This window comes from Somniosus microcephalus, chromosome 1 (genome assembly GCF_052327205.1).
Source record: "Somniosus microcephalus isolate GS21.2 chromosome 1, FLI_Smic_1.0, whole genome shotgun sequence".
Taxonomy (NCBI): domain Eukaryota; kingdom Metazoa; phylum Chordata; class Chondrichthyes; order Squaliformes; family Somniosidae; genus Somniosus; species Somniosus microcephalus.
In genome coordinates, this window is record NC_140987.1 from 408,027,068 (window position 1) to 408,050,657 (window position 23,590).

The 23,590-nt window shown below is 52.0% G+C and overlaps 1 protein-coding gene across 1 annotated transcript; it reads right to left on the reverse strand.

Moving 5' to 3' along the window:
• Nucleotides 1-3,663: 3,663 nt before the first annotated feature.
• On the reverse strand, nt 3,664-20,393 carry LOC147125169 (uncharacterized). The gene is made up of 2 exons (XM_085998561.1): nt 19,226-20,393; nt 3,664-7,799 (listed from the first exon to the last, which is right to left on the reverse strand). Exon 2 carries the CDS (start codon nt 7,783-7,785, stop codon nt 5,431-5,433), a length of 2,355 nt encoding a protein of 784 aa, XP_085854687.1. The 5' UTR covers nt 7,786-7,799; nt 19,226-20,393; the 3' UTR covers nt 3,664-5,430.
• Between the last annotated feature and the right edge of the window lie 3,197 nt (nt 20,394-23,590).

Here is a 23,590-nt window from a genome sequence, read left to right on the forward strand (position 1 = left end):
GGCGCTGCTTAACCAGGACCCAATGTAGGTCAGCGAGCACAGGGGTGATGGGCAAACGGGACTTGGTGCGAGTTAGGACACAGGCAGCTGAGTTTTGGATGACCCAGTTTACGTAGGGTGGAATGTGGGAGGCCAGCCAGGAGTGCATTGGAATAGTCAAGTCTAGAGGTAACAAAAGCATAGATGAGGGTTTCAGCAGCGGTTGAGCTGGAGCCAGAACTGTAGGTCGGACAGGCAGTCTGACAATTTAGAGACCATGGAGGGGTCAATAGAAGAGATAGTGAGGTAGAGCTGGGTGTCGTCAGCGTACATGTGGAAACTGACGCTGTGTTTTTGGATGATGTCACCAAGGGGTAATATGTAGATGAGAAATAGGAGGGGGTGAAGGATAGATCCTTGGGGGAGACTAGAGGTAACGATGCAGGAGCGGGAAGAGAAGCTGTTGCAGGTGATTCTCTGGCTATTCTCTCCAGCCGAGAGATGTCCTTAACCCTGGCAACACAGCCTTCAGAACTCCCGGTCACGGCTGCAGAGAACAGTATCTATCCCCCTGACTATACTGTCCTCTACCACTACAACATTCCTTTTCACTCCCCACACTTGAATGGCCTCCTGTACCACAGTGCTGTGGTCAGCTTGCTCATCCATCCTGCAGACATTGCTCTCATCCACACAGGTAGCAAGAACCTCATACCTGTTGGATAAGGGCAAAGGCTGAAGCTCCTCCAGCACTGCACCTGGGGCCCCCTTACCTACTTGACTCGCACTCACACCCTCCTGTCCCTGACCGCTAACCAGACCTGTACCACTACTTAGCCTAAGGAGTGTGACTGCCTCTTGGATCAAAGTGTCCAGGTAGCTCTCTTCCCCTCCCTGATGCCCCGCAATGTCTGCACCTCAGACTTCAGCTCAACAACTCTGAGCTGAAGTTCCTCGAGATGCAGACACTTACTGCAAATGCGGTTGTCCAGGATTGCGATGCTCTCCACAAACTCCCACATGCTGCAGTTATGGCACACCTCCTGCATTGCCATCCCTATCTAACCTTGTTTTATTTATTTAATTAATTAGAATGTATATATTTAATCAACTAAGCTTATAGTTTTTATTTTTTTTAACTAATTACTTGATCTAGTTTAAGTTATAGGTAATTTCCTTCAGATGTTGGAGTCTTACAGTAGATGAGGTAACTTTGGGCAATATATTCCTGCATCACAATGTCATGATGGGACCTGGCGGAAGCCAAAGCGAATGCGGGTAAGGATGTGTGCCTCAGGAGGATGACAAGTGTACGAGGATAAGTGAAATTTTTCAAAAGCAACTTATTCATACAGAGGTGTGTGCAGTGCGGCACCATATTTGATGCAGGGTTCTAGTTCTAGCCCTGCAAGCACTTGCTGATTGGTCCTTTTGTGCAGGTTGAATGTCGGTGATTATTGTGGCTGAACTGAGTGTTGCTCTTGTGCAGCACTTTAAAGTTGATCACACATTAACAAAGACAAAATATGGTCATTTTTCAGTTTCGTTGTGTATAATTGTGGGGCTCTTCAGGGGCATGAAAGTGCTTTGAAGACTTAATTTTTGTGTTTTGAAATTAGGCCAAACATGTCAGGCTTCCATATTGTGCAGTCACATTTAAAGATCTTTATTTCATAAATATATCAGCACATGGTCATCTGCTCCTACAGGAGCTGATTTCCAGGGCACTGGCCTGGTAACTGTCAAAACAACACTCAAGAATAAGTGAGCATGGAGAGAAGGTAAGGGGCATCAATAAGTATACTTTAACTATTTTGTATTCTAAAAATGTTGTTTGTGCCAGCGAAGACACTCGAATACAGGGGACCAAACCATTCAGGTAAATGCAATAGCATTTGCAAACTGATGAAATGCCCTGGAATGTAGCCAACCCAAAGTTTTACAACAGGCTTTTAGTCCTGCCCATGTCTTACTTGTTGATTTTACATATCTATTTCGGGTTGCGATGATGGCTTGGGTCTGCGGCTGACTCGTGACTGAAAATCTCATACCTCGGATTTTTCCACACGCCACTCGTGAGCCTCTCCCTCTATTAGAAGAATATAGCATTTGAGTTCTATAAATGATGTCATAAGATACAAGAATAAAGGGCTTCTTTGTTGTAGACATCTGTGGTTCTAACTTCCAGCAGGATTATTGGACAGTCATCAGGAACAGGCATCCTGGTTACAATTCTTGCCCCTCAGCTAGACCAGTCCATGGAGGCTGCTTTCTAGCACTACTATCGTCACCCTGACTGAGATCAGCAAGGTAGTTTCCTAGTAACTAGCTGAAGTGCCCGGCGGTGCCGAGGGATTTTTGAGGGCATGTTGTTGTTGGAAGAGAGAGAGAGAGAGAGAGCGACTGGGAGGAAGAGAGAGAGCGACTGGGGGGGGGGGGGGGGGGAAGAGAGAGAGCGCGACTGGGGGGAAGAGAGAGAGCGACTGGGGGGAAGAGAGAGGGCGACTGGGGGGAAGAGAGAGAGAGCGACTGGGGGGAAGAGAGAGAGCGACTGGGGGGAAGAGAGAGCGACTGGGGGGAAGAGAGAGAGCGACTGGGGGGAAGAGAGAGAGCGACTGGGGGGGAAGAGAGAGAGCGACTGGGGGGAAGAGAGAGAGCGACTGGGGGGAAGAGAGAGAGCGACTGGGGGGAAGAGAGAGAGCGACTGGGGGGAAGAGAGAGAGCGACTGGGGGGAAGAGAGAGAGCGACTGGGGGGGGGGAAGAGAGAGAGCGCGACTGGGGGGAAGAGAGAGAGCGACTGGGGGGAAGAGAGAGGGCGACTGGGGGGAAGAGAGAGGGCGACTGGGGAGAAGAGAGAGAGCGACTGGGGAGAAGAGAGAGAGCGACTGGGGGGAAGAGAGAGAGAGCGACTGGGGGGAAGAGAGAGAGCGACTGGGGGGAAGAGAGAGAGCGACTGGGGGGAAGAGAGAGAGCGACTGGGGGGAAGAGAGAGAGCGACTGGGGGGGAAGAGAGAGAGCGACTGGGGGGAAGAGAGAGAGCGACTGGGGGGAAGAGAGAGAGCGACTGGGGGGAAGAGAGAGAGCGACTGGGGGGAAGAGAGAGAGCGACTGGGGGGAAGAGAGAGAGCGACTGGGGGGAAGAGAGAGAGCGACTGGGGGGAAGAGAGAGAGCGACTGGGGGGAAGAGAGAGAGCGACTGGGGGGGGAAGAGAGAGAGCGACTGGGGGGAAGAGAGAGAGCGACGGGGGGAGGGGGAGAGGAGGGAGGAAGGGGGAGGGGGGTTGGAGGGGGGTGGGGGGGAAAGGGGGTGTGTGGAGGGGAGGGAGGAAGGGGGAGGGGGGGTGGGGGGGAAAGGGGGTGTGTGGGGGGGTGGGAAGGGTGTGGGGGGGAAGGGGGGAATGGAGAAAGGGAGGTAGGGGGAAGCGAGAAAGGGAGGGGGGAGCCAGCAGACCCTCTCCCCTCTGCCGGCGATGGCTCCGCGGAGCTCTGTGCCGCCCCACGCACTGACATGGCCCAGCCGAGCACAGCGCCCCTGTAGGGGGTTTCTCTTGCTCGTTCTGGTCTCCTACCAGGCTTCGTGCAATAATTACCCTTGAGTGGTTCGACCCACTCTTCCCTACGGTTCTAGACCTTGGACTTAGGTGTAGGGAACTGTAGTGCAGAGAAAGACTCAATAGACCAGGTTGAATAGCACGAAATGGATGCTTTTATTATTAAACAGTTTGCAGCATTACAAAATACATATCATAAGCACAAATCAAAGCGACTACAAGCATGCACACACCTATAAACTTGATTCCATGGAAATGGGAAACACACGGCACATCGAAAAAGGGGGGAACACATTACAATTACCCTTACCCTCTCCCTCCCCTTATACCTAAACTAAATTTTGACTTGAGGAACTCGGGATCATGCTCACCACTTTCAGATTCGCAAAAGAGGGGGTTCGCAGCCTTTCGGCACAGCTTTCCGTCGTCACGTGGATTTGGAAACTTCTGGCGCAGCTTGTTTTTCTCTCTCTCTTTCTCCGGCGATGAGGCAGTGGACACAGCCTTGATGAGCGCTCGTCAAGGATGAATCAGTTAAATCTGTTGTGGATTTGGATTCATGGAGCAGTCTCTGCCACCAATGTGAAGTTGAATAACTGGATGCACATGGGAGAGTCCAGTGAGGAAAAACCCCGAGAATGGGATGTTGAGGCACGGGAGTGCTAGGCCCGGAATGTCCTTTTTCTCCGGCCTGGATCGTCGGTTTTCCTCAGGGTGTCTTCTTCTTCGGCCTGGGTCGTCGATGATCTCCCGACAACGGTACCCGGGCCACCCTCGTCGTCTTCCCGTCGTGGCCGAGCCTTGTCTGGCTGAACACCGACCACGTTGTCCTTTTCCGAAATGTCCGTCCGAAGCGTCTTTAAAAGAAGAAACGTCCTGATCGAATTCCGAAGCTACCGAGGTAGAAGAGGCGCTGATAGACTTTTCAAAATCCATAGTTATACCCTTTTGGGCCAGCCTTATCTCCCGCCAGATCATAGTCCAGTCTTTGTAATATTTTTGGCAGGCAGAAATCTCTGCAGGGGCGCTTTGTCTTGTAACGGGAGCCGGTGATAGCTTAACTGGCCTTCCTGGCCGATAATGTCTTTTCCTTTGTCACCGTAACTCGGTTCGCATATTGATCGGTCTGGAGATTTCCCTTGATGACTGTTAAACGGTTTCTCCTTTGTACATTAAATGGGTTTAAGTGTTCATTCATTGTCCGCCCATATCTTGATGGGCCCCATCCTGTTGCCTGAAACTGTCTTGTGCTTAGAATCCAATTGAATATGTATGCTGTTTCCCTGAGTTTCGGTTTCCCGATACTGGCTTTCGCGGGCTTACTGCTCTCAATCCACAAGCCTGTCTGGCTTGCAGTAACAGAAATCAAATGGTCCAAGAAACTGATCACGAGGTCCGGTGGCCATTTTGTATGCCCTTTTATCAAAGGTTTTTATCTGTACAAGCTTCTTTTGGTCAATAAAGCTGTATTATTAATCCTGTTGTCTTGTGTGATTATATAATGAAAATTTTCGAATCTTACAGTCTGCCCTGTGATACTGATAGCTTGCTTACAGTATCAAGAATCCTTGGTGAGCAAATTTTCCCGACTCCTCACGTCCAAACATTCCCGGTAATTAACTATCTATGACCCCCATGACACATGCAGTTCCCATTTCAGAAAATTACCCTGTGTACAATTGGACAATCATAGGCAGTATTACCTTAAACTATAACACATTAATCTTTCAGATGTGAAGGGCCCAATGCTCCTTGCACCACCTGCATACACCTTTTATTAATCAAAAAAACAGACTTTACCAAAACGGCTGTAACATTACAATATTCACACACTTAAACCCTGCAGTGTCTGTAAATCTAAAAATGGAGGGACGCCTTGTAACTTTTAACGCTAGCTGTTTACACTGGGGTGTCCTCCTCCCCCACTCGGACATAGCGTTCTCTCCATTCTCCTGTGTTCTCGTGCCTCTGGAGGCGTTTGCCTCTCTTGCAATGCACGAACAATAAAAATATTACAATTAAAACCTGACATACTACTAGGATGTGGGATGCTATTCTAATCCAGGCCGGGATTTCTATATTGGTGAACAGGTCCCACCATGGTGGGGTGACTATATCCAATATGTCTTTCCCTATCTCTATTGTCTTCTGCTCCAGTGTGTAGAAATGTTTCTGTGAAACTATAACGGCCTTTAAAATCTTGGTGAGGTGTTCGGGGAGAGGGGGAATGACATAACCAAAATGCGCGACGAATCGCTGCAAGTCCGTGAAATTCTCTTTTACAGTGAGGTGAACGGTGGAGGGTGTAGGAATGGGGACAATCCGTTGTTGTGCCACTTGAACTTCAGCCCTGGGTTTGAAACAGAAACTGCTGTCACTGACCGGACACCCCTTGTGCTGTCCATGGTGGTAGTGAGGCGCTGCAGTGGTGACACAGCATGTCCCACCTCCGATATATGCCACCTGCGGGGGCACATGGTCCTTTGCCATTGCCTCCATGGTGCAATTTATCGGCTTCGCGCTAGTGGCTCTGAATCCGCACTGTGGTTTCAAAAAGGCATTCAAATGCTGGGGGCACAGGATGATGTGTGCTCCCCGGCTACGACACCCCGAGAGGTCGGTGCCTGTCATTGTACGCTCCCATCTGATGACATAAGGCGGGACCACTGCGTAACGAATGTGCGCACCCCCCTGAATGACTCCAATGTTCTCCACCCTGTATACCGGGGCGGGCCTTGCTGCGGGACCCAACACCGGCATCCTTATTACGATTCCCATGATAGTGTGGTTCGAGCGTCCGCAGTCCACTGGGACTGGGTACGCCTCTGCAGCTAGTCTGAGCTGGCACGGACTTAATGCGTTCTCGAAAGGGTGGAGCGCTTGCAAGTGCTTGTTGCTGATCCAGGACGGGACCAAACCTTGTTTTAAATCCTCCAGATTACTGCGGCCCTCGCCCAGTAACCACGCCCCGTATAGCACACAAGCCTCGTTCTGCGCAGCCTGATCGGACGCATTCCGATCCTCCTTAATGAGCGCATTTACTGTCCTAGCGTGTTTCTCCAGCTCAGCAATTATTTCCTTTAAATGTAGTGTCATGGCTTGGTCTTCATGCAGCTCAGAACCCACGACCTTATTTTCGCTTGTCAGTATGTTCCTCAACTGGGTTTTTAAACCATTGATCTGTGTCTGCAGCTCCACGTTGTCTAGAGCGTTGACAACAGACGTTCCGGTGTTAAAAGCAGTGAAAATGTCATTTACAGTACCCCTTCTTTGCCTCCCTACCCGATCCAAAACTTCCTGTGGTGTGGTGTATAATTTGGCCTTGTCGATGTCGGCAAAGTCAAACTCGTAAAATTGTCTGAACATTCGGGTTAACAGTACCTGGCACAACTGTTCCGTCTCTCTGGGACACCACTCCGGCAATCGTACCTCAGTGAGGTTTAAAATCACTGAGGCCACCGCGTAGTGTACCCCTTGGTACAGCACCTGACCGGTGGGTACCAATACTAACCCGTTCCCGGGTCCCTTTGTGGTGGTGGGGCACCCTTCCTTCTGGGCTAGTGCTACCGGGATCGTGGGCAGGGGCTTGCGTGGGCGGGTGATGGGTTCAGTGGCGTTTACCGGAATCGGGGAGTATGGGGCTCCGCACGCCCGATTGCTGACATCCCATCTCATCCCCTTTCCTTCGTCCTGCCACTGCCTCTGGAAAAAGATGGATACGCCCTTGGGGCAGACGCGTTTCAAACCCCACATACAGACATATATTCCTTCATCTGGTTCCCACCATTTGTCCCAACACACACGTAATTGTCCGTGAGTCCCCGTAATTGTCCGATGGGTATTGTTACCCAGTCGCTCCCACTCGATAGTAGAGTTTTTCATGTCCTTTCCCAGCTTTCGTAACCACCACCATCGACTTAGTGGTACGTTCCCATTACACACCAAACAGATCTTCTTTCCCACGGTAACGCTGACTCTGGGTGCAAGGATCCTCACCCGAGGGCACATTAATGAAGTCTCTTGGTAGGCGAAACCGAAATTGCTGGAGTATTCCGTAGAATTTGTCCCCAGCCATCCTGGCCATCTCCCTTGGTGGAAGTAGGTGGCGGTTTCCTCAACCTCTCGCTTCCCCGTCCCATCCGTCGTGATGGGGGCTGTGTCCCCGGAACACCCGAATACGATGACGTCCTTGGTGCGGCCCCGGTAGGCCAGCCCGCACCCGATCACCGCGATCCCTACGAGAATCCTTTCCATTGTATCCCTGGTTCCTGTAATCGACAAGATGATGTAGCCAGGCTCCCAACAGGTGCTGGCTGATATGCCTATCAATTAGTCCAATAAAAGGCGACGAGTTAAGAACGTAACTGAAGGTTTTTATTGGCTAAATAACAGAGCCCACCCTCGTGGGTGATCCGATCCAACAGGGAGGAATACTAGCCAGTCAGCTACCTTTATACCTGGGCAGGTAATGGGCGGAGTCGGAGGTGGTCAGCCCAGGTATAACAGTGCGACAAGAGGCGACCTCGTGTAGTGATGTGACAGTGAGAACAGTGAGAACAATATACAGTGATAACTATAACAGTGGTTTACCACATTCACCCCTTGTTTAGATTAGAGTCCGGCGGGGTGAAGTGTATTACCAGCTCTGGTATGTCAGTCTGTCCGGAGGCTTCGTTAGCCTCTCCGATCGTCGCAGCGGCGGTGTTACATTATCCGGTGTTAAAGCTGGTGTCTGCGTAGTCGGCAAAGGCTCGTGGGGTTCCGGCATGCCGTCTACCTCGGCTGGACTCGGGGGGTTGGGAGGGGGGGGTGAGGGTGCGAGGTCTCGTAAGGAGACAGTGTCCTCCCGTCCGTCTGGGTAAGCCACATAGGCGTACTGGGGGTTGGCGTGCAGGAGGTTCACCTTCTCGACCAGGGGGTCCGTTTTATGGGCCCTCACGTGCTTTCGCAGCAAGACGGGTCCCGGAGAGGTCAGCCAGGTTGGTAGGGTGGTTCCCGTAGTCGACTTCCTGGGGAAGACAAACATTCGGGCATGGGGGGTGGTGTTAATGGCAGTGCAAAGTAGTGACCGGATGGAGTGCAGCGCAATCGGGAGGACCTCTTGCCAGCGGGAGGTTGGGAGGCCCTTAGACTTTAAGGCTAAGAGGGTGGCCTTCCATACCGTCGCGTTCTCTCTTTCCACCTGGCCGTTCCCTCGGGGGTTGTAGCTGGTGGTCCTGCTTGCTGCAATACCCCTCTCCAATAGGAACTGACGGAGTTCCTCGCTCATGAAGGAGGCGCCCCGGTCACTATGTATATAGTTCGGGAACCCGAACAAGGCGAAGAGTTTGTTCAGGCATTTAATGACCGTGTTACTGGTCATGTCTGGGCAGGGGAAGGCAAAGGGGAAACGGGAGTACTCATCAACGATGTTGAGGAAGTACACATTACGGTCGGATGACGGTAGGGGCCCCTTGAAGTCGATGCTCAGACGCTCGAAGGGGCGGGTGGCCTTGATCAGGCTTGCTCTGTCCGGCTTATAGAAGTGCGGTTTGCACTCAGCACAGATCTGGCAGTTCCTGGTCATGGTCCTGACCTCCTCGATGGAGTATGGCAGGTTGCGGGCCTTAATGAAATGGTAGAGTCTGGTGACTCCGGGGTGGCAGAGGTCATTGTGGAGGGTCTGAAGTCTATCACTTTGCGCGCTGGCGCATGTAATGCGTGAAAGAGCATCAGGGGGGTCGTTCAGTTTACCGGGCCGGTACAAGATCTCATAATCATAGGTGGAAAGCTCGATTCTCCACCTCAAGATTTTGTCGTTCTTGATCTTGCCCCTCAGCTTGTTATTAAACATGAAGGCAACCGAGCGTTGGTCGGTGAGGAGGGTAAATCGTTTGCCTGCCAAGTAGTGCCTCCAGCGCCGTACTGCCTCCACAATTGCCTGGGCTTCCTTCTCGACCGACGAGTGTCGGGTCTCGGGGCCCTGTAGGGTCCTTGAGAAGAAGGCTACCGGCCTACCCTCCTGGTTAAGGGTAGCGGCTAGGGCGAAGTCGGATGCATCGCTCTCCACTTGGAAGGGGATTGACTCATCCACTGCGTGCATTGTGGCCTTGGCTATGTCTCCCTTAATGAGGGAGAAGGCCGCGCACGCCTCTTCCGTGAGGGGGAAGGATGTGGTTTTCAGGAGGGGTCTGGCTTTGTCCGCATAATTGGGTACCCATTGGGCATAGTAGGCGAAAAGCCCCAGGGTTCTCCTAAGTGCTTTTGGACAGTGGGGGAGGGGTAGCTCCATGAGGGGGGCGCATTCTTTCGGGGTCGGGGCCGATGACTCCGTTCTCTACTACACAGCCAAGGATGGCAAGGCGCGCTGTGTTAAACACGCATTTCTCCTTATTGTAGGTGAGGTTCAGCCGTTGGGCCGTACGGAGGAATTTCTCCAGATTCACGTCGTGGTCCTGCCGGTCGCGGCCGCAGATGGTGACGTTATCTAGGTAGGGGAATGTGGCCTGCAGTCCGTTCTGGTCAACCATCCGGTCCATCTCCCTTTGGAAGACCGAGACCCCGTTGGTGACACCGAAGGGGACCCTAAGGAAGTGGTATAGGCGCCCATTCGCCTCGAAGGCGGTGTACTGGCGGTCCTCGGGGTGGATAGGGAGTTGGTGGTAGGCCGACTTAAGGTCGATGGTCGAGAATACGCGGTATTGTGCAATCTGATTGACCATGTCAGATATGCGGGGAAGGGGGTATGCGTCCAGCTGGGTGTATCTGTTTATGGTCTGGCTGTAGTCGATGACCAGGCGATTTTTATCGCCGGTCTTAACGACCACGACCTGGGCACGCCAGGGGCTGTTGCTCCCCTCGATGATGCCCTCCTTCAGGAGACGCTGCACCTCAGAGCTAATGAAAGCTCTGTCCCCAGCGCTGTACCGCCTGCTCTTGGTAGCGACGGGTTTGCAGTCGGGGGTGAGGTTAGCGAACAGGGAAGGTGGCGGCACCTTGAGGGTGGATAGGCTGCAGGTGTTACGCGGTGGGCGGTTTAACCTTCGCTGGTTGTCGACTGTGAGTGGGGGGAGGGGTCCACCGTATGCTAGGGTTACACTTTGGAGGTGGGATTGGAAGTCCAGCCCTAGTAGGACGGCAGCGCAGAGCTGGGGGAGGACGAGGAGTTTAAAGTTTTTATACTCTGTACCCTTAACCGACAAGGTCACAGCACAGTAGCCGCTAATGTCCGTGGCGTGGGACCTCGATGCCATCGAGATTCGGTTGCGCGTTGGCAGGACAGGGAGGGAGTAGTGGCTCACCGTGTCTGGGTGGATGAAGCTCTCCGTGCTTCCGCTGTCGAACAGGCAGGTCGTGGCGTGGCCGTTTACTTTGATGTCCATCATCGACTTGGACAGGTGGTGTGGGCGGGCTTGATCCAGAGTGACGGAGGCTAGCGTGTAGGTAAGCGAGTCGTTGTCGTCTGCGGGCGAGGCGGTCGTCGGGTCCGGGGGCCCGGTGGCAGTCGGGCGTGGTGTGTAAAATGGCGTCTCCCACGAGGTAGGACAAAATGGCGGAGAAGATGGCTGCCCCCATAACTCACATGAGGCACTATTGGGGTCGGTTGCCTTGATCAAAGATGGCCGCCCCCATGACTCACGTGTGGGGATACTGGCCTCAGTTGCCGTGAAAGAAGATGGCCGCCCCCACAGTTCGCATGAGGCACTGCTGGCCTCTGAAGATCCGCTCCTGCAGGCCTTAGAGAAATGGCCTTTCTTCCTGCAGGTTGTGCAGGTAGAGTTCCTGGCTGGGCAGCGCGACCTCGGGTGCTTCTCCTGGCCGCAAAAGAAGCAGCCGGCGGCCCGATCGCGGGTGCCCGATGTCGGAGCCGGTACCGGGGGTGGCGGGCCCGGTCGGGTCCGGGACGCCGACGCTGAGGTAGGTCCCGGGGGCGGCGCTGCGAAGGGTATTGCGGTAGGGGTCGGGCCCGAGTCCCAGGGTCGCGAGCAGTACCTGGAAAACGCCTCCTGGTCCTGATGGGCCACCTCCAGGGAGAGAGCGAGGGCTTCAGCTTTGTCCAGGTCGAGGTCTTTAGCTTCAAGCAGTCTTTGCCGTGAGTAGTCGGACCGTAGGCCTTTCACAAAGGCATCGCGGATATTATCTTCCGTATTTTCAACAGCCGTCACCGCTTTAAAGTCACAGTTCCTGCCGAGTGCTCTTAGCGCCCGTAAAAATTCAGCTACAGACTCTCCTGGCTGTTGCGGGCGGGATCTTAGGAGGTGCCTGGTGTACATGTAATTTACCGGGCTGCGGTACTGCTGTTTCAGTAGGTTGATAGCGGCCTCGTACGTAGTCGTGTCCTGTATGAGTGCGTATACTCTCGGGCTCGCTTGGGCGTTCAGAAGTCTTAGTTTGGATCTCTGCGGGGCGCCGGATTCTTCCAGGTAGGATTCGAAGCAGTCCAGCCAGTGTTTGAAGTTGAGGGCTGCGTTTGGTGCCTGTGGGTTTAGATCCAGGTATGGTGGTTTCAAGGCTTGCAGCCAAGCCGGCTGGTGTGGCCCGTTGTCTGGAGGCTGCTGTTGCTGTGCTGCTGGGTGAGCTCCTTGCTGTTGCTGTTCATTATCAGACATCTTTAAAATTTAGCCAATAAAATTGATATGCCTATCAATTAGTCCAATAAAAGGCGACGAGTTAAGAACGTAACTGAAGGTTTTTATTGGCTAAATAACAGAGCCCACCCTCGTGGGTGATCCGATCCAACAGGGAGGAATACTAGCCAGTCAGCTACCTTTATACCTGGGCAGGTAATGGGCGGAGTCGGAGGTGGTCAGCCCAGGTATAACAGTGCGACAAGAGGCGACCTCGTGTAGTGATGTGACAGTGAGAACAGTGAGAACAATATACAGTGATAACTATAACAGTGGTTTACCACACTGGCTTAATTAAACGGACGCGCGGGTCCCTTGACCCCGCTTCTAAACAACCACACATACTGGGCAGACTTTGAAAACTATCCTTTAAACATTCCGTCATTTCAAACTTTTCCCATCTTAAACTAACACTAAAATGACTTATACTTAACATCATCACCTAAACCTATATACAGCGCCGCCCTCCTTCGGGCGGCCTACCTAATTCCTGTGAGGGCTGCAGCGCGCCGCTTCCTGTGGCGGGGCTGCACTGAGCTTTTGCTTTGATCCCCCGCAGCCTGTCGCTGCTGAACGGGAATCGTGCCTTTCTCGGGCTGCTCTGTATCGAGGTTGGGCAAGATAGGGAGAGTTGGACCATTGCTTTCTGGGCTGGGGCGTTCGAGTCGACCTACGAGGGGCTGCCTTGGGTGAGGCTCCCAGGGCTGACGGACCGGGGGTTGGGACTTTCACCGTCACAGCCTGTGGTTCCACCACAGCTGCCGGCTCCGGCTCCCTTCCCTCTGGCTCCGCCCCCCCGGGGCCGGGATTTGTGGTATCCGACTCCACCTCACCTGTCCCTACAGGTAGTGAGTCTCCTCCCCCAATCCCTACCTCCCCTAAGCTTGAGTCGAGGGCGGAATCTTCGTCCTCTGACTCATCCTCCTCCGTGATCGGGTCAAGGGCGGGGTCGAGCTGCTCGGCCTCCTCCCCGTCCGAATCCCAAATCAGGGGGGAGACCTCCCACTCCAATGGGATGACTCCTCCCCTCACGCAGGCCACTGTTCCAGCCTGTGTGGTCTGTGACTCTGTCGCAGGCTGGGGATTTTTGTCCTCAGACCTGGCCACTGTTGTTGGCCCTTGTGCACCCGCCTTAAACAGTTTGCACTGGTTAATGTGAAACCATTTTGTACGTCGGGGCACCTTCACTGCATAAACCATGGGGCTGGCCTTGTCTACAATACTGTAAGGCCCCATGTACAGTGGTTCAAAACTTCCCACCCGGGCATAGTTCCTAACCATGACCTGGTCTCCGACTTCCCACTCTTGTTGCTTACGAGGTTCCAGCAACAGTCGATTGCCCTGATGCTGTTTTCCCATGTTCCCAGCCGCCTGCCCATAAATCTGTTTCAGGCGCTCCAAAAGGGTCTGGACGAACTTGTCTCGTTTCACCTCTTGGAGTTGGCCCTCAGTGAGCACCGGGGCAAGTACATGGGTGGGTGTTCGCATGATCCTCCCAGTCATTAATTCGTGCGGGGAGTACCCCGTACTTTTGGACTGGCTGGCTCGGATCCCCATGAGGACTAAAGGCAGGACCTCCGCCCATTTCTGGGGCGAGCCCATTGTCTCTTTCCTCAGCTTTTCCTTGAGGGTCCGGTTCATGCGCTCAACAATCCCGGATGACTGGGGATTGTACGCTACGTGCCACTTCCCTTCAATGCTCAAGAGCATGAGGGTGTTCTGCATCACTTGACCGGTGAACTGACTCCCTTGATCGGACTCAACAAAACGGGGGAGTCCCCACCGTGAGAACACTTCCCGGATCAAGATCTTGGCAGTACCCAGTGCCGCAGCTGTTCTGCACGGGAAAGCTTCTACCCATTTGGTGAACACATCCACCAGAACAAGGCAATACTTATACCCACCCTGGGCGGCAGGCAGGGGCCCTATGTAGTCGACCTGAATCGACTGCCACGGTCCCTCTACCCTCCTGATGTGTCCCATGGGCACCTTCCTTTTCTGGGGGTCTGGGTTGTTTGCAGCGCACACAAGACAGCTCGCACAGAACTCGCGGACATCGTCTCTAAGTCCCGGCCACCATCCCGCCTGCTCTACCCATTGCCAAGTAACCTCAGGCCCGGGGTGTCCTGCCCCTGGACCCTCATGGGCCAGTTGAAGGAATTCCCTCCGGTGCTGCTGCGGCACAACCCACTGCTCCTCTCGGAACAGCATGCCTTCCTTGACTGAGAGGGCTGCCGTACTGTACGGACCCTCTACCTGCTTGCCCTCAGCAATGGCTTTTAGGACCGTTTTGAGGGCGGGATCCAGGGTTTGGACGGTTTTTAGGTCTAGGGGCGGTGTCACCCCTGTGTTCCCTGGAGTCCCCTCCCCGCCTTGGATCGCCGCCACGGGTCCGGGTCCATAGGGGTCCCAGAGAATGCCGTTGCGGGCACCCTCTCTGGCTAGCGCATCCGCCTGCTGGTTACCCTGACTGCGGGGTTCTGTGGTGGAATGAGCCTTCACCTTATGGATGAACACCTCCCCTTCCTCCCCCACAGCTGCCAGGATCTTTTCCAGCAAGGGCTTAACTGTTAAAGGCCGTCCGTCCGCGGAGGTATATCCGCGGCGGGACCAGATGGTGAGGTATTCCGTACACGAATTGCACGTGAACATGCTGTCCGAGCAAATAGTGTATGGGGTCGGGAAGATTTCGGGGTGGGTGACCACGTACGCCACCGCGGACAGTTCAGCTTGCTGTGCGCTCATAATGCTGGGGAGCTTAATTGCCAAGGCAATGTTTGCCGCAGGGTCATAAACTCCACACCCTGTGAGTCGTTCACCAGCAGATACCGTGCTGGAACCATCTACATAGATCTCGCGGCCTGTGGGGTGTATCCCGGCCCGTAAACCTATGTTAACCTCCCATACCCCTTCGACGGAACACCGATGGGCTGTCCCGGGATATACCATGTTGGCTGCGAGCTTCGGCTCGCAGAGACCTTTAACTTTGAGATCCATCTGGGAAAGGAGGAGGGTCCAGCGCGCAATCCGGGCGCTGCTTACAGTCCCATCCTTAATCCTTCCATCCAGAAGCATCTTTGTGGGGGTGTGATGGGTGAGGAGAGTGATGGGAGAGGTTCCTGTGAAGATCATTGATCTGTTCACAGCCCAATGCGTGGCCAGGAGATGCCGCTCGCAATTGGAAAAACTCCTCTCCACATCCGTGAGTACCCTGGAGGAATAGACCACTGGTCTCAGCTTGCCGTGTCGCTCCTGGAGCAGCACGGCGCTCAGGCTGTCCCCACTAGCGGCTACTTCCAGGAAGAACTCCTCTCCCCCATCTATGGCCCCTAAGGCTGGCGCGGTCTGCAGATCCCTTTTCAACTTCTCGAATGCTGCCTGACACCCCTCATCCCAAGACCACTCGACTCCCTTGTGTAAGAGTCGGAGTAGCGGGGCTGCTGTGGCTGCATAGTCCTCGATGAAATCCCTGCAGTACCCGGTCAACCCCAAAAAGGACCTTACACCCGTTACTGTGCTAGGGATCGGTAGATCTTGCACCGATTCCTGTCTAGCCTTATCTATGGCCCTTTCTCCAGCGCGGATGGCCAGACCCAGGAATTTCACCTCTTGCTGGCCGATCTGGGCTTTCTTTGGGTTTACTTTGAAACCCTTCCTTTCTAGCAGTTCCAATAATTCGGCTAATAGTGGGCCATGCTCCTCCCTTGAGTCCGTGAACAGGAGTAAGTCGTCCACATACTGCACTATCTGATTGGGCTGGCTAAATTCTTTTAAACATCCCGCCATGCATTGATGGAAAATGCTGGGGCTGTTGTGAAAACCCTGTGGCAAGCAGTTCCAAGTGTACTGTTGCCCTTTAAAAGTAAAGGCAAACTTGTACTGATCCTCCCGCCGCAACGGAATGGACCAAAAACCGTTCGAGATATCCAACACTGTGAACGTGGTCGCTGATGCTGGAATACTCCCTATTAGGTCGGCAACTGCTGCTACCGTGGGCGCGCAGGCCGGGATGTTACTGTTGAGGACTCTATAGTCCACCGTGGCCCTCCACGAATTGTCCGGCTTCTTTACCGGCCATAATGGGGAGTTCACGTGAGTGGCTATTTGTCTCAATACGCCCTGCTGCACCAAGGAAGATATTGCTGTCTCCATGTCGGGTTCTGCCTCCTTGGGGAAGTTATACTGCTTTTGGGGCCGGATCATGGGGTCTCCGTCTACGCTGACCTCAAATCCGGTGACCCTCCCGCAGTCGTGCTTGTGGGTGGCAAACGCGGTCAGATTTTCCGACACAAACGCTTGCAAGTCCGTTGGGACGTACGCGACCAGAAGCTCGAGGTTGTAACCCCCTGACGGCTTCATGGTACACAGGGTCCCCTTTTCTCCCTTCCCTGGGATCACAACTACCTTACCTAACCCATTCTCGGCTCCCCAGAGACAGTGATTTCTAAGGTCCACGAGGATCTCGTGTTCCACCAAGAAATCAGCCCCGAGGATGCCTTTCCCACCCCCCTCATTCCACTTCAATAGGATGCACGTCCATGTGGTGTGGAGTGCTCCCAAATGAATGGAGAGCGGGATGGAGTACGCTCCAGCCTGTTCTCTGCCTGTGAAACCCGCTACTGAGAATGGAGCCTGGGTAGATAGAGGTGAGGCAAAAGGCCTAGCTGTGTGGATCACGGTGCATGATGCTCCCGTATCCAACAGGTAACTACCCTTTTCCTTCTCCACCTCCATCTCCACAACGGGTCTTCTCCACGCGCCATAACGGAGCGGACACAGGTAGACGGGCTGCGCGGGCTTCAGTCATTGGGGCGCTGCGGTTGGGGCTGGGGGAGCAACAGGGTTGTTGACAACTGCCACCTTCCCCTGCGAGGTCATTAGAGACCGCATTGTCTGTAAAATCGACTCAATCGCAGCGGGATCCACAACTGCACCAGCTCCTGGGGCTACGGTTTGGTTTTTGGCTGGTGCTGGGGCAGGAGCTACGGTTTGGTTTTTGGCTGGTGCTGGGGCAGCGGTCTGGGCTTGGGCTTGGACTGCGGGAAATTTCCCTCTATTTTCCTTCCACGGATTTCTACAGTCCCGGCGCCAATGACCCTCCTTTCCACACCCGTAACAACTGCTCTTGGCTTGGGGGGCGCGATTCCCCTCCTGATGCCATTCCTTTTTAGCAGGAGCTGCAGGCCTCGCCTCATGCACCTTTCCCTTTGAGGAAGGCACACTCCTACTCTTGTTGTTCCTGTAACCTATCGTGAGCTGATCAAGTACTACTTCCTCCGTGGAGCGGGGGTTAGTGGGGTCAAACCATGCTTTGGCCTGCTCCCTCATCGACGGCAAGCAATTGGCGACCAGACACCGGAGCCAATGAGCCCTTTGGTCATCATTTAGCGCGTCCCGGTCCGGTCCTCCCGGGCAGCTGCGCCGGTACACTGGCCTCAACCTTCCGACGAAAACCCGTGGGGGTTCTCCCTCTAGCTGTATCGTCCTTTCCAATCGGAGGAACGGACTTCCATCACCCTCCCCTATAATCTCCAGGATCTCATTCCGTATTTCCTCGTACGTTTTTCGCCCTCTCTTGCTCTCGTCAGGGAGACATTGGAGGAGTGAGCTGTCCAGGGAGAACAGCAGCATTTTGGACATTTTGGCCCCGTCGCAGTCGTTAACTGCTGCGGTTTGCTCCACGTCCCGAAAATGCACTGAGGGATCTCCTGACTCGGAGAGTTTTGTGATGTCACTGATCATTTACCTTAGCTGTCGTGCGCTATGGGGCATTATGATCTGATTCACAAGGGGTCCATCCGCGCCATCCTGTTCGTTCGGACTGAGCCTCTGGTGTCGCGTGGGACACATCAGCGCCGGTCCCGACCCTACTACCTGGTGTTGCTCTACCTCAAGAACCCCTGTGTCCGACTCCTCCGTTTCCTTCCCCGGAGTCCAAGACTCATCATAGGCAGGAGGTGCTGTGGGCTCGGGAGTTGGTACCCTAACTGTCTCTTGTGGAATCGGTCTTTTGGATTCCTTGGCTAACAGTAGCTGGCTCGCTGGTGGGTTTATGAGACACACCAATCCGTTTGCCTTGGCTAGGGCCGTTCTCAGGTCCCCTAGTTCCCGGTGGCAAGCGCTATGGTCGGTGTTCTCAGACCTATCCTGCATGGCCATCTTATAGGCTGCCCTGGCCCCCAAGATACTTTCCTCCTGTGTCGCTACCTGCTTGGCTAGGCGGAAACATCTCTCTCTCATTCTACCTTCACTGGCCTTGGCCTCAATGACCTGACATTCCAAATACTCTATCCGGGTCTCATGGCGGTGGGTTGCGGATTGGCGTTCCTGATTCAGCGCGTTGAGCGATTGAATCAGTTTCTGACCTCCCGCAACCTTTTCCTCTACTTCTGTAAGCAGCCCTTTGATCTGGGCTGTCTGTGCTACAACGACCTGGTCCAAAAGCTGGACTTGCTTCTTGTAATACATCAGCCAGACCGCCTTTTCTACAGATCTTTTGTGCTCTTTGCTTTCTGTCCACTTGATGGCTGCGTCTAGCGGGCGCCTATCTCTTAACAGGTCAGATATCCACTGTTTTGTAAGGTTCACCTTCCCAAAAACATAATCCGCTATCCTCTCATCCATCACATTTAGTTTATTTAAACCTTGATCTAACACGCTACATTCCTGCTGCCAAGGTCCTGCCGCGGTCGCCATTTCTGTAGGGGGTTTCTCTTGCTCGTTCTGGTCTCCTACCAGGCTTCGTGCAATAATTACCCTTGAGTGGTTCGACCCACTCTTCCCTACGGTTCTAGACCTTGGACTTAGGTGCAGGGAACTGTAGTGCAGAGAAAGACTCAATAGACCAGGTTGAATAGCACGAAATGGATGCTTTTATTATTAAACAGTTTGCAGCATTACAAAATACATATCATAAGCACAAATCAAAGTGACTACAAGCATGCACATATCTATAAACTTGATTCCATGGAAATGGGAAACACACGGCACATCGAAAAAGGGGGGAACACATTATGATTACCCTTACCCTCTCCCTCCCCTTATACCTAAACTAAATTTCGACTTGAGGAACTCGGGATCATGCTCACCACTTTCAGATTCGCAAAAGAGGGGGTTCGCAGCCTTTCGGCACAGCTTTCCGTCGTCACGTGGATTTGGAAACTTCTGGCGCAGCTTGTTTTTCTCTCTCTCTTTCTCCGGCGATGAGGCAGTGGACACAGCCTTGATGAGCGCTCGTCAAGGATGAATCAGTTAAATCTGTTGTGGATTTGGATTCATGGAGCAGTCTCTGCCACCAATGTGAAGTTGAATAACTGGATGCACATGGGAGAGTCCAGTGAGGAAAAACCCCAAGAATGGGATGTTGAGGCACGGGAGTGCTAGGCCCGGAATGTCCTTTTTCTCCGGCCTGGATCGTCGGTTTTCCTCAGGGTGTCTTCTTCTTCGGCCTGGGTCGTCGATGCTCTCCCGACAACGGTACCCGGGCCACTCTCGTCGTCTTCCCGTCGTGGCCGAGCCTTGTCTGGCTGAACACCGACCACGTTGTCCTTTTCCGAAATGTCCGTCCGAAGCGTCTTTAAAAGAAGAAACGTCCTGATCGAATTCCGAAGCTACCGAGGTAGAAGAGGCGCTGATGGACTTTTCAAAATCCATAGTTATACCCTTTTGGGCCAGCCTTATCTCCCGCCAGATCATAGTCCAGTCTTTGTAATATTTTTGGCGGGCAGAAATCTCTGCAGGGGCGCTTTGTCTTGTAACGGGAGCCGGTGATAGCTTAACTGGCCTTCCTGGCCGATAATGTCTTTTCCTTTGTCACCGTAACTCGGTTCGCATATTGATCGGTCTGGAGATTTCCCTTGATGGCTGTTAAACGGTTTCTCCTTTGTACATTAAATGGGTTTAAGTGTTCATTCATTGTCCGCCCATATCTTGATGGGCCCCATCCTGTTGCCTGAAACTGTCTTGTGCTTAGAATCCAATTGAATATGTATGCTGTTTCCCTGAGTTTCGGTTTCCCGATACTGGCTTTCGCGGGCTTACTGCTCTCAATCCATAAGCCTGTCTGGCTTGCAGTAACAGAAATCAAATGGTCCAAGAAACTGATCACGAGGTCCGGCGGCCATTTTGTATGCCCTTTTATCAAAGGTTTTTATCTGTACAAGCTTCTTTTGGTCAATAAAGCTGTATTATTAATCCTGTTGTCTTGTGTGATTATATAATGAAAATTTTCGAATCCTACACCCCGGTCAGCCCGAGCCCCGCCTCCCGAGCCCCACCCCACGCCCTCCCGAGCCCCGTTGCCGGGGTAACCCTTGCCCCCCTTCCCGCTCTCCCGAGCACCGGCCTCCCAAGCCCTGCCCTCCCGAGCACCGGCCCCCCGCCCGAGCCGTGGGGGCGAAGGAGTGAGAGAGCCGCCGCTCCTCCGGTCGATGTGTTGCGGGCCGACCCCTGATGAGCGCCCGATCAGCTGAGCCCGAGCCCCGCGGTGACCACAACTCACCTCCCGCTAGGCTCCCTCCCGCCCTGCCAGCCTTTACCAAAATGGCGGCGATGGCTACGCTCGGCCCGGTCCCGCGCCGCCAGCCTTTACCAAGATGGCGGCAATCGCGGGGCGGGCCCAGCGGGAGGGGCGGTGCCTAGCTCGGACGTGGCTGGGCAACAGAGGCCCAGGCTTCCAGGCCTGCAAAAACGGTGAAAGGTAGGAAAATTATAGAAGTTAGAGAAAAGATGTACAAATTAATTAACTTTTTTAAAAAACAATTTGTGTTTTAAAAGCAACTTTTTTTTTTGCTGGAAATGTAGATTTGAAAAGAAACATGCAGAAAGTGGGAAAAAGAAACAAAGAGTTTGGAATCAAGATGGCGGCCACTCCCCTCGGTTGAGAATGATTAGGCCTGCCCACACACGCACCGATTGGTCAACCGTCAGGTCACTGAAGTGTAGGATTGGTCAATTGTCCTGTCACTCGACTCTAGGACGGCCCGCGCGACGAACCCGCCCTCGCGACGCAGCGATTGGTCGACCGTCGGGTCGCTCGACTGTACGATTGGTCGACCTTGACGTCACTCGATGCTAATGAGCGGATAATGAGCGGAATTTTGAATAATGAGCGGTAATGAGCGGAATTTTGAAAGTTTTTTGGATACCGTGGGTGCAATTTCTGTCCGACCGAAAAGTAAATATGCTTATGACCGTTCCGGAATCGTAAGCTTTCTTTTGATGTAACGCACGTGTAGGTACGCTCTATAACTTGAGAGTGTATAGCCGGACAGACAGACAGACAGACAGAAGGACAGAAGTACCACTCTATATATAGAGCGATGTATTTTGCCCAACTATTTACTGGATAAACAGTGAGCCATTGGGGGAGCCTGACAACTGATCCCTTTATCCAGTTTTTTGTATTAAACAAACTGTATAGAACATACAATGAAAGTTCCTTTTTAATCAGATGTTCCAAGGTGACTTCTACCTTTTTTAATATTGAGTTGTATGCCACTTCCCTGTTCTATCATTGCACAAAATCTTATTAAAGAGATGGTGCTTACTTGAGGAAAGAGGTGGTGATTGATTAAATGATTGGGAATGGATGTGTTTTCTCTTTTACAGAAATTCAAAGACTAGTAATTTCAGCATTTTACAGGACATTTCTGCACCGCTTTTCTTTATTTTTTTTCTACTGCCACTTGGGTATGGATTACATAGGATACAGGCCATTCGGCCCAACCAGTCCATGCTTGCATTTATGCTCCACTTAAGCCTCCTCCCTCTAACTCTATCAGCATAACCCTCTATTCACTTCTCTCTCATATGCTTATCTAGCCTCTCCTTAAATGCATCTATACTATTTGCCTCAACTATGCCCTGTGGTAGCAAGTTCCACATTCTCCCCACCCTCTTGGTAAAGAAGTTTCTTCTGATTTCCCTATTGGATTTCTTGGTGACTATCTTATATTGAGGGCCTCTAGTTATGCTCTTCCCCACAAGTGGAAACATTCCCTCTGTATTCACTCTATCAAAATCTTTCATAATTTTAAAGACCTCTATTAGGTCACCCCTCAGCCTTCTTTTTTCAAGAGAAAAGAGACCCAGCCTGTTCATCCTTTCCTGATAGGTAAACCCTCACATTTCCGGTATCATCCTTTTAAATCTTCTCTGCACCCTCTCCAGTGCCTCTCTACCCTTTTTATAATATGGCGAGCAGAATTGTACGCAGTACTCCAAGTGTGGTCTTACCAAGGTTCAATACAAGTTTAGCATAACTTCACTATTTTCAATTCTTTCCTTCTAGAAATAAACCCTAGTGCTTGGTTTGCTTTTTTTTTTAAATGGCCTTGTTAACCTGTATCACTACTTTTAGTGATTTGTGTATTTGTACTCAGATCACTTTGCTCCTCTACCCCACTTAGACTCACACCCTCCAAGTAATAAATGACCTCCCTATTCTTCCTACCAAAATGTAATACCTCACATTTATCTGTGTTGAAATTCATTTGCCAATTATATGCCCATTCTGCAAGTTTATTAATGTCCTCCTGTAATTTGTTGTAGTCCTCCTCAGTATTGACTATCCCCCCACCCCTTCCAATTTGGTTTCATCCACAAATTTAGAAATTGTGTTTTTGATTCCAAAGTCTAAATAGTTAATATAAATTGTGAACAACAGTGGTTCCAGCACTGATCCTTGTGGAACACCTCTACCCATCTTCTGCCATTGCAAATAACTACCCTATACCCCATCTCTCTGCTTTCTGCCTTGAAGCCTGCTACCTGTCCCCTGACACCGCATTCTCTGACCTTATTCATTAGTCTATTATATGGTACCTTATTGAAGGCCTTTTGAAAAACTAGATAAATTACATCTACTGCATTACCCTTGTCTATTCTCTCTGTTACCTCTTCAAAAAATTCAATGAGATTGGTCAAGCAAGACGTTCCCTTTTGAAATCCATGTTGATTATTCATTATTATATTTTTGGCTTCTAGATGTTCTTCTATTTTCTCCTTTATTGGGGTTCCATTATCCTATCACCGATGTTAAGCTGACTGGTTTATAGTTCCCTGGACATGTTCTATCTCCCTTCTTAAATATAAGTATTATGTTAGCTATCCACCAGTCTTCTGGCACTACACCTTTTTTTAACAAATTATTAACTATGTGTAGTAATGCCTCTGCTATTTCTTCCCTAGATTCTTTTAAAATGCGCAGATGTAATCTGTCTGGACCAGGGAATTTTTCCTCCGAGTTTGATTAGTTTATTTAATATCTCCTCTTTTTTAATTTCATTTCTAATCTCACCTTCCAGTGTCATGTTCACCTGTTCTATCTCCCTGGTAAATACTGAAGCAAAGTAATTATTTAATATTTCTGCCATCTCTCTATCGCTGCCTGTGGTATTATCCTGACCATCCCTTAGTGGTCCTATTCCCATCCCGACCTTCCTTTTTTTATT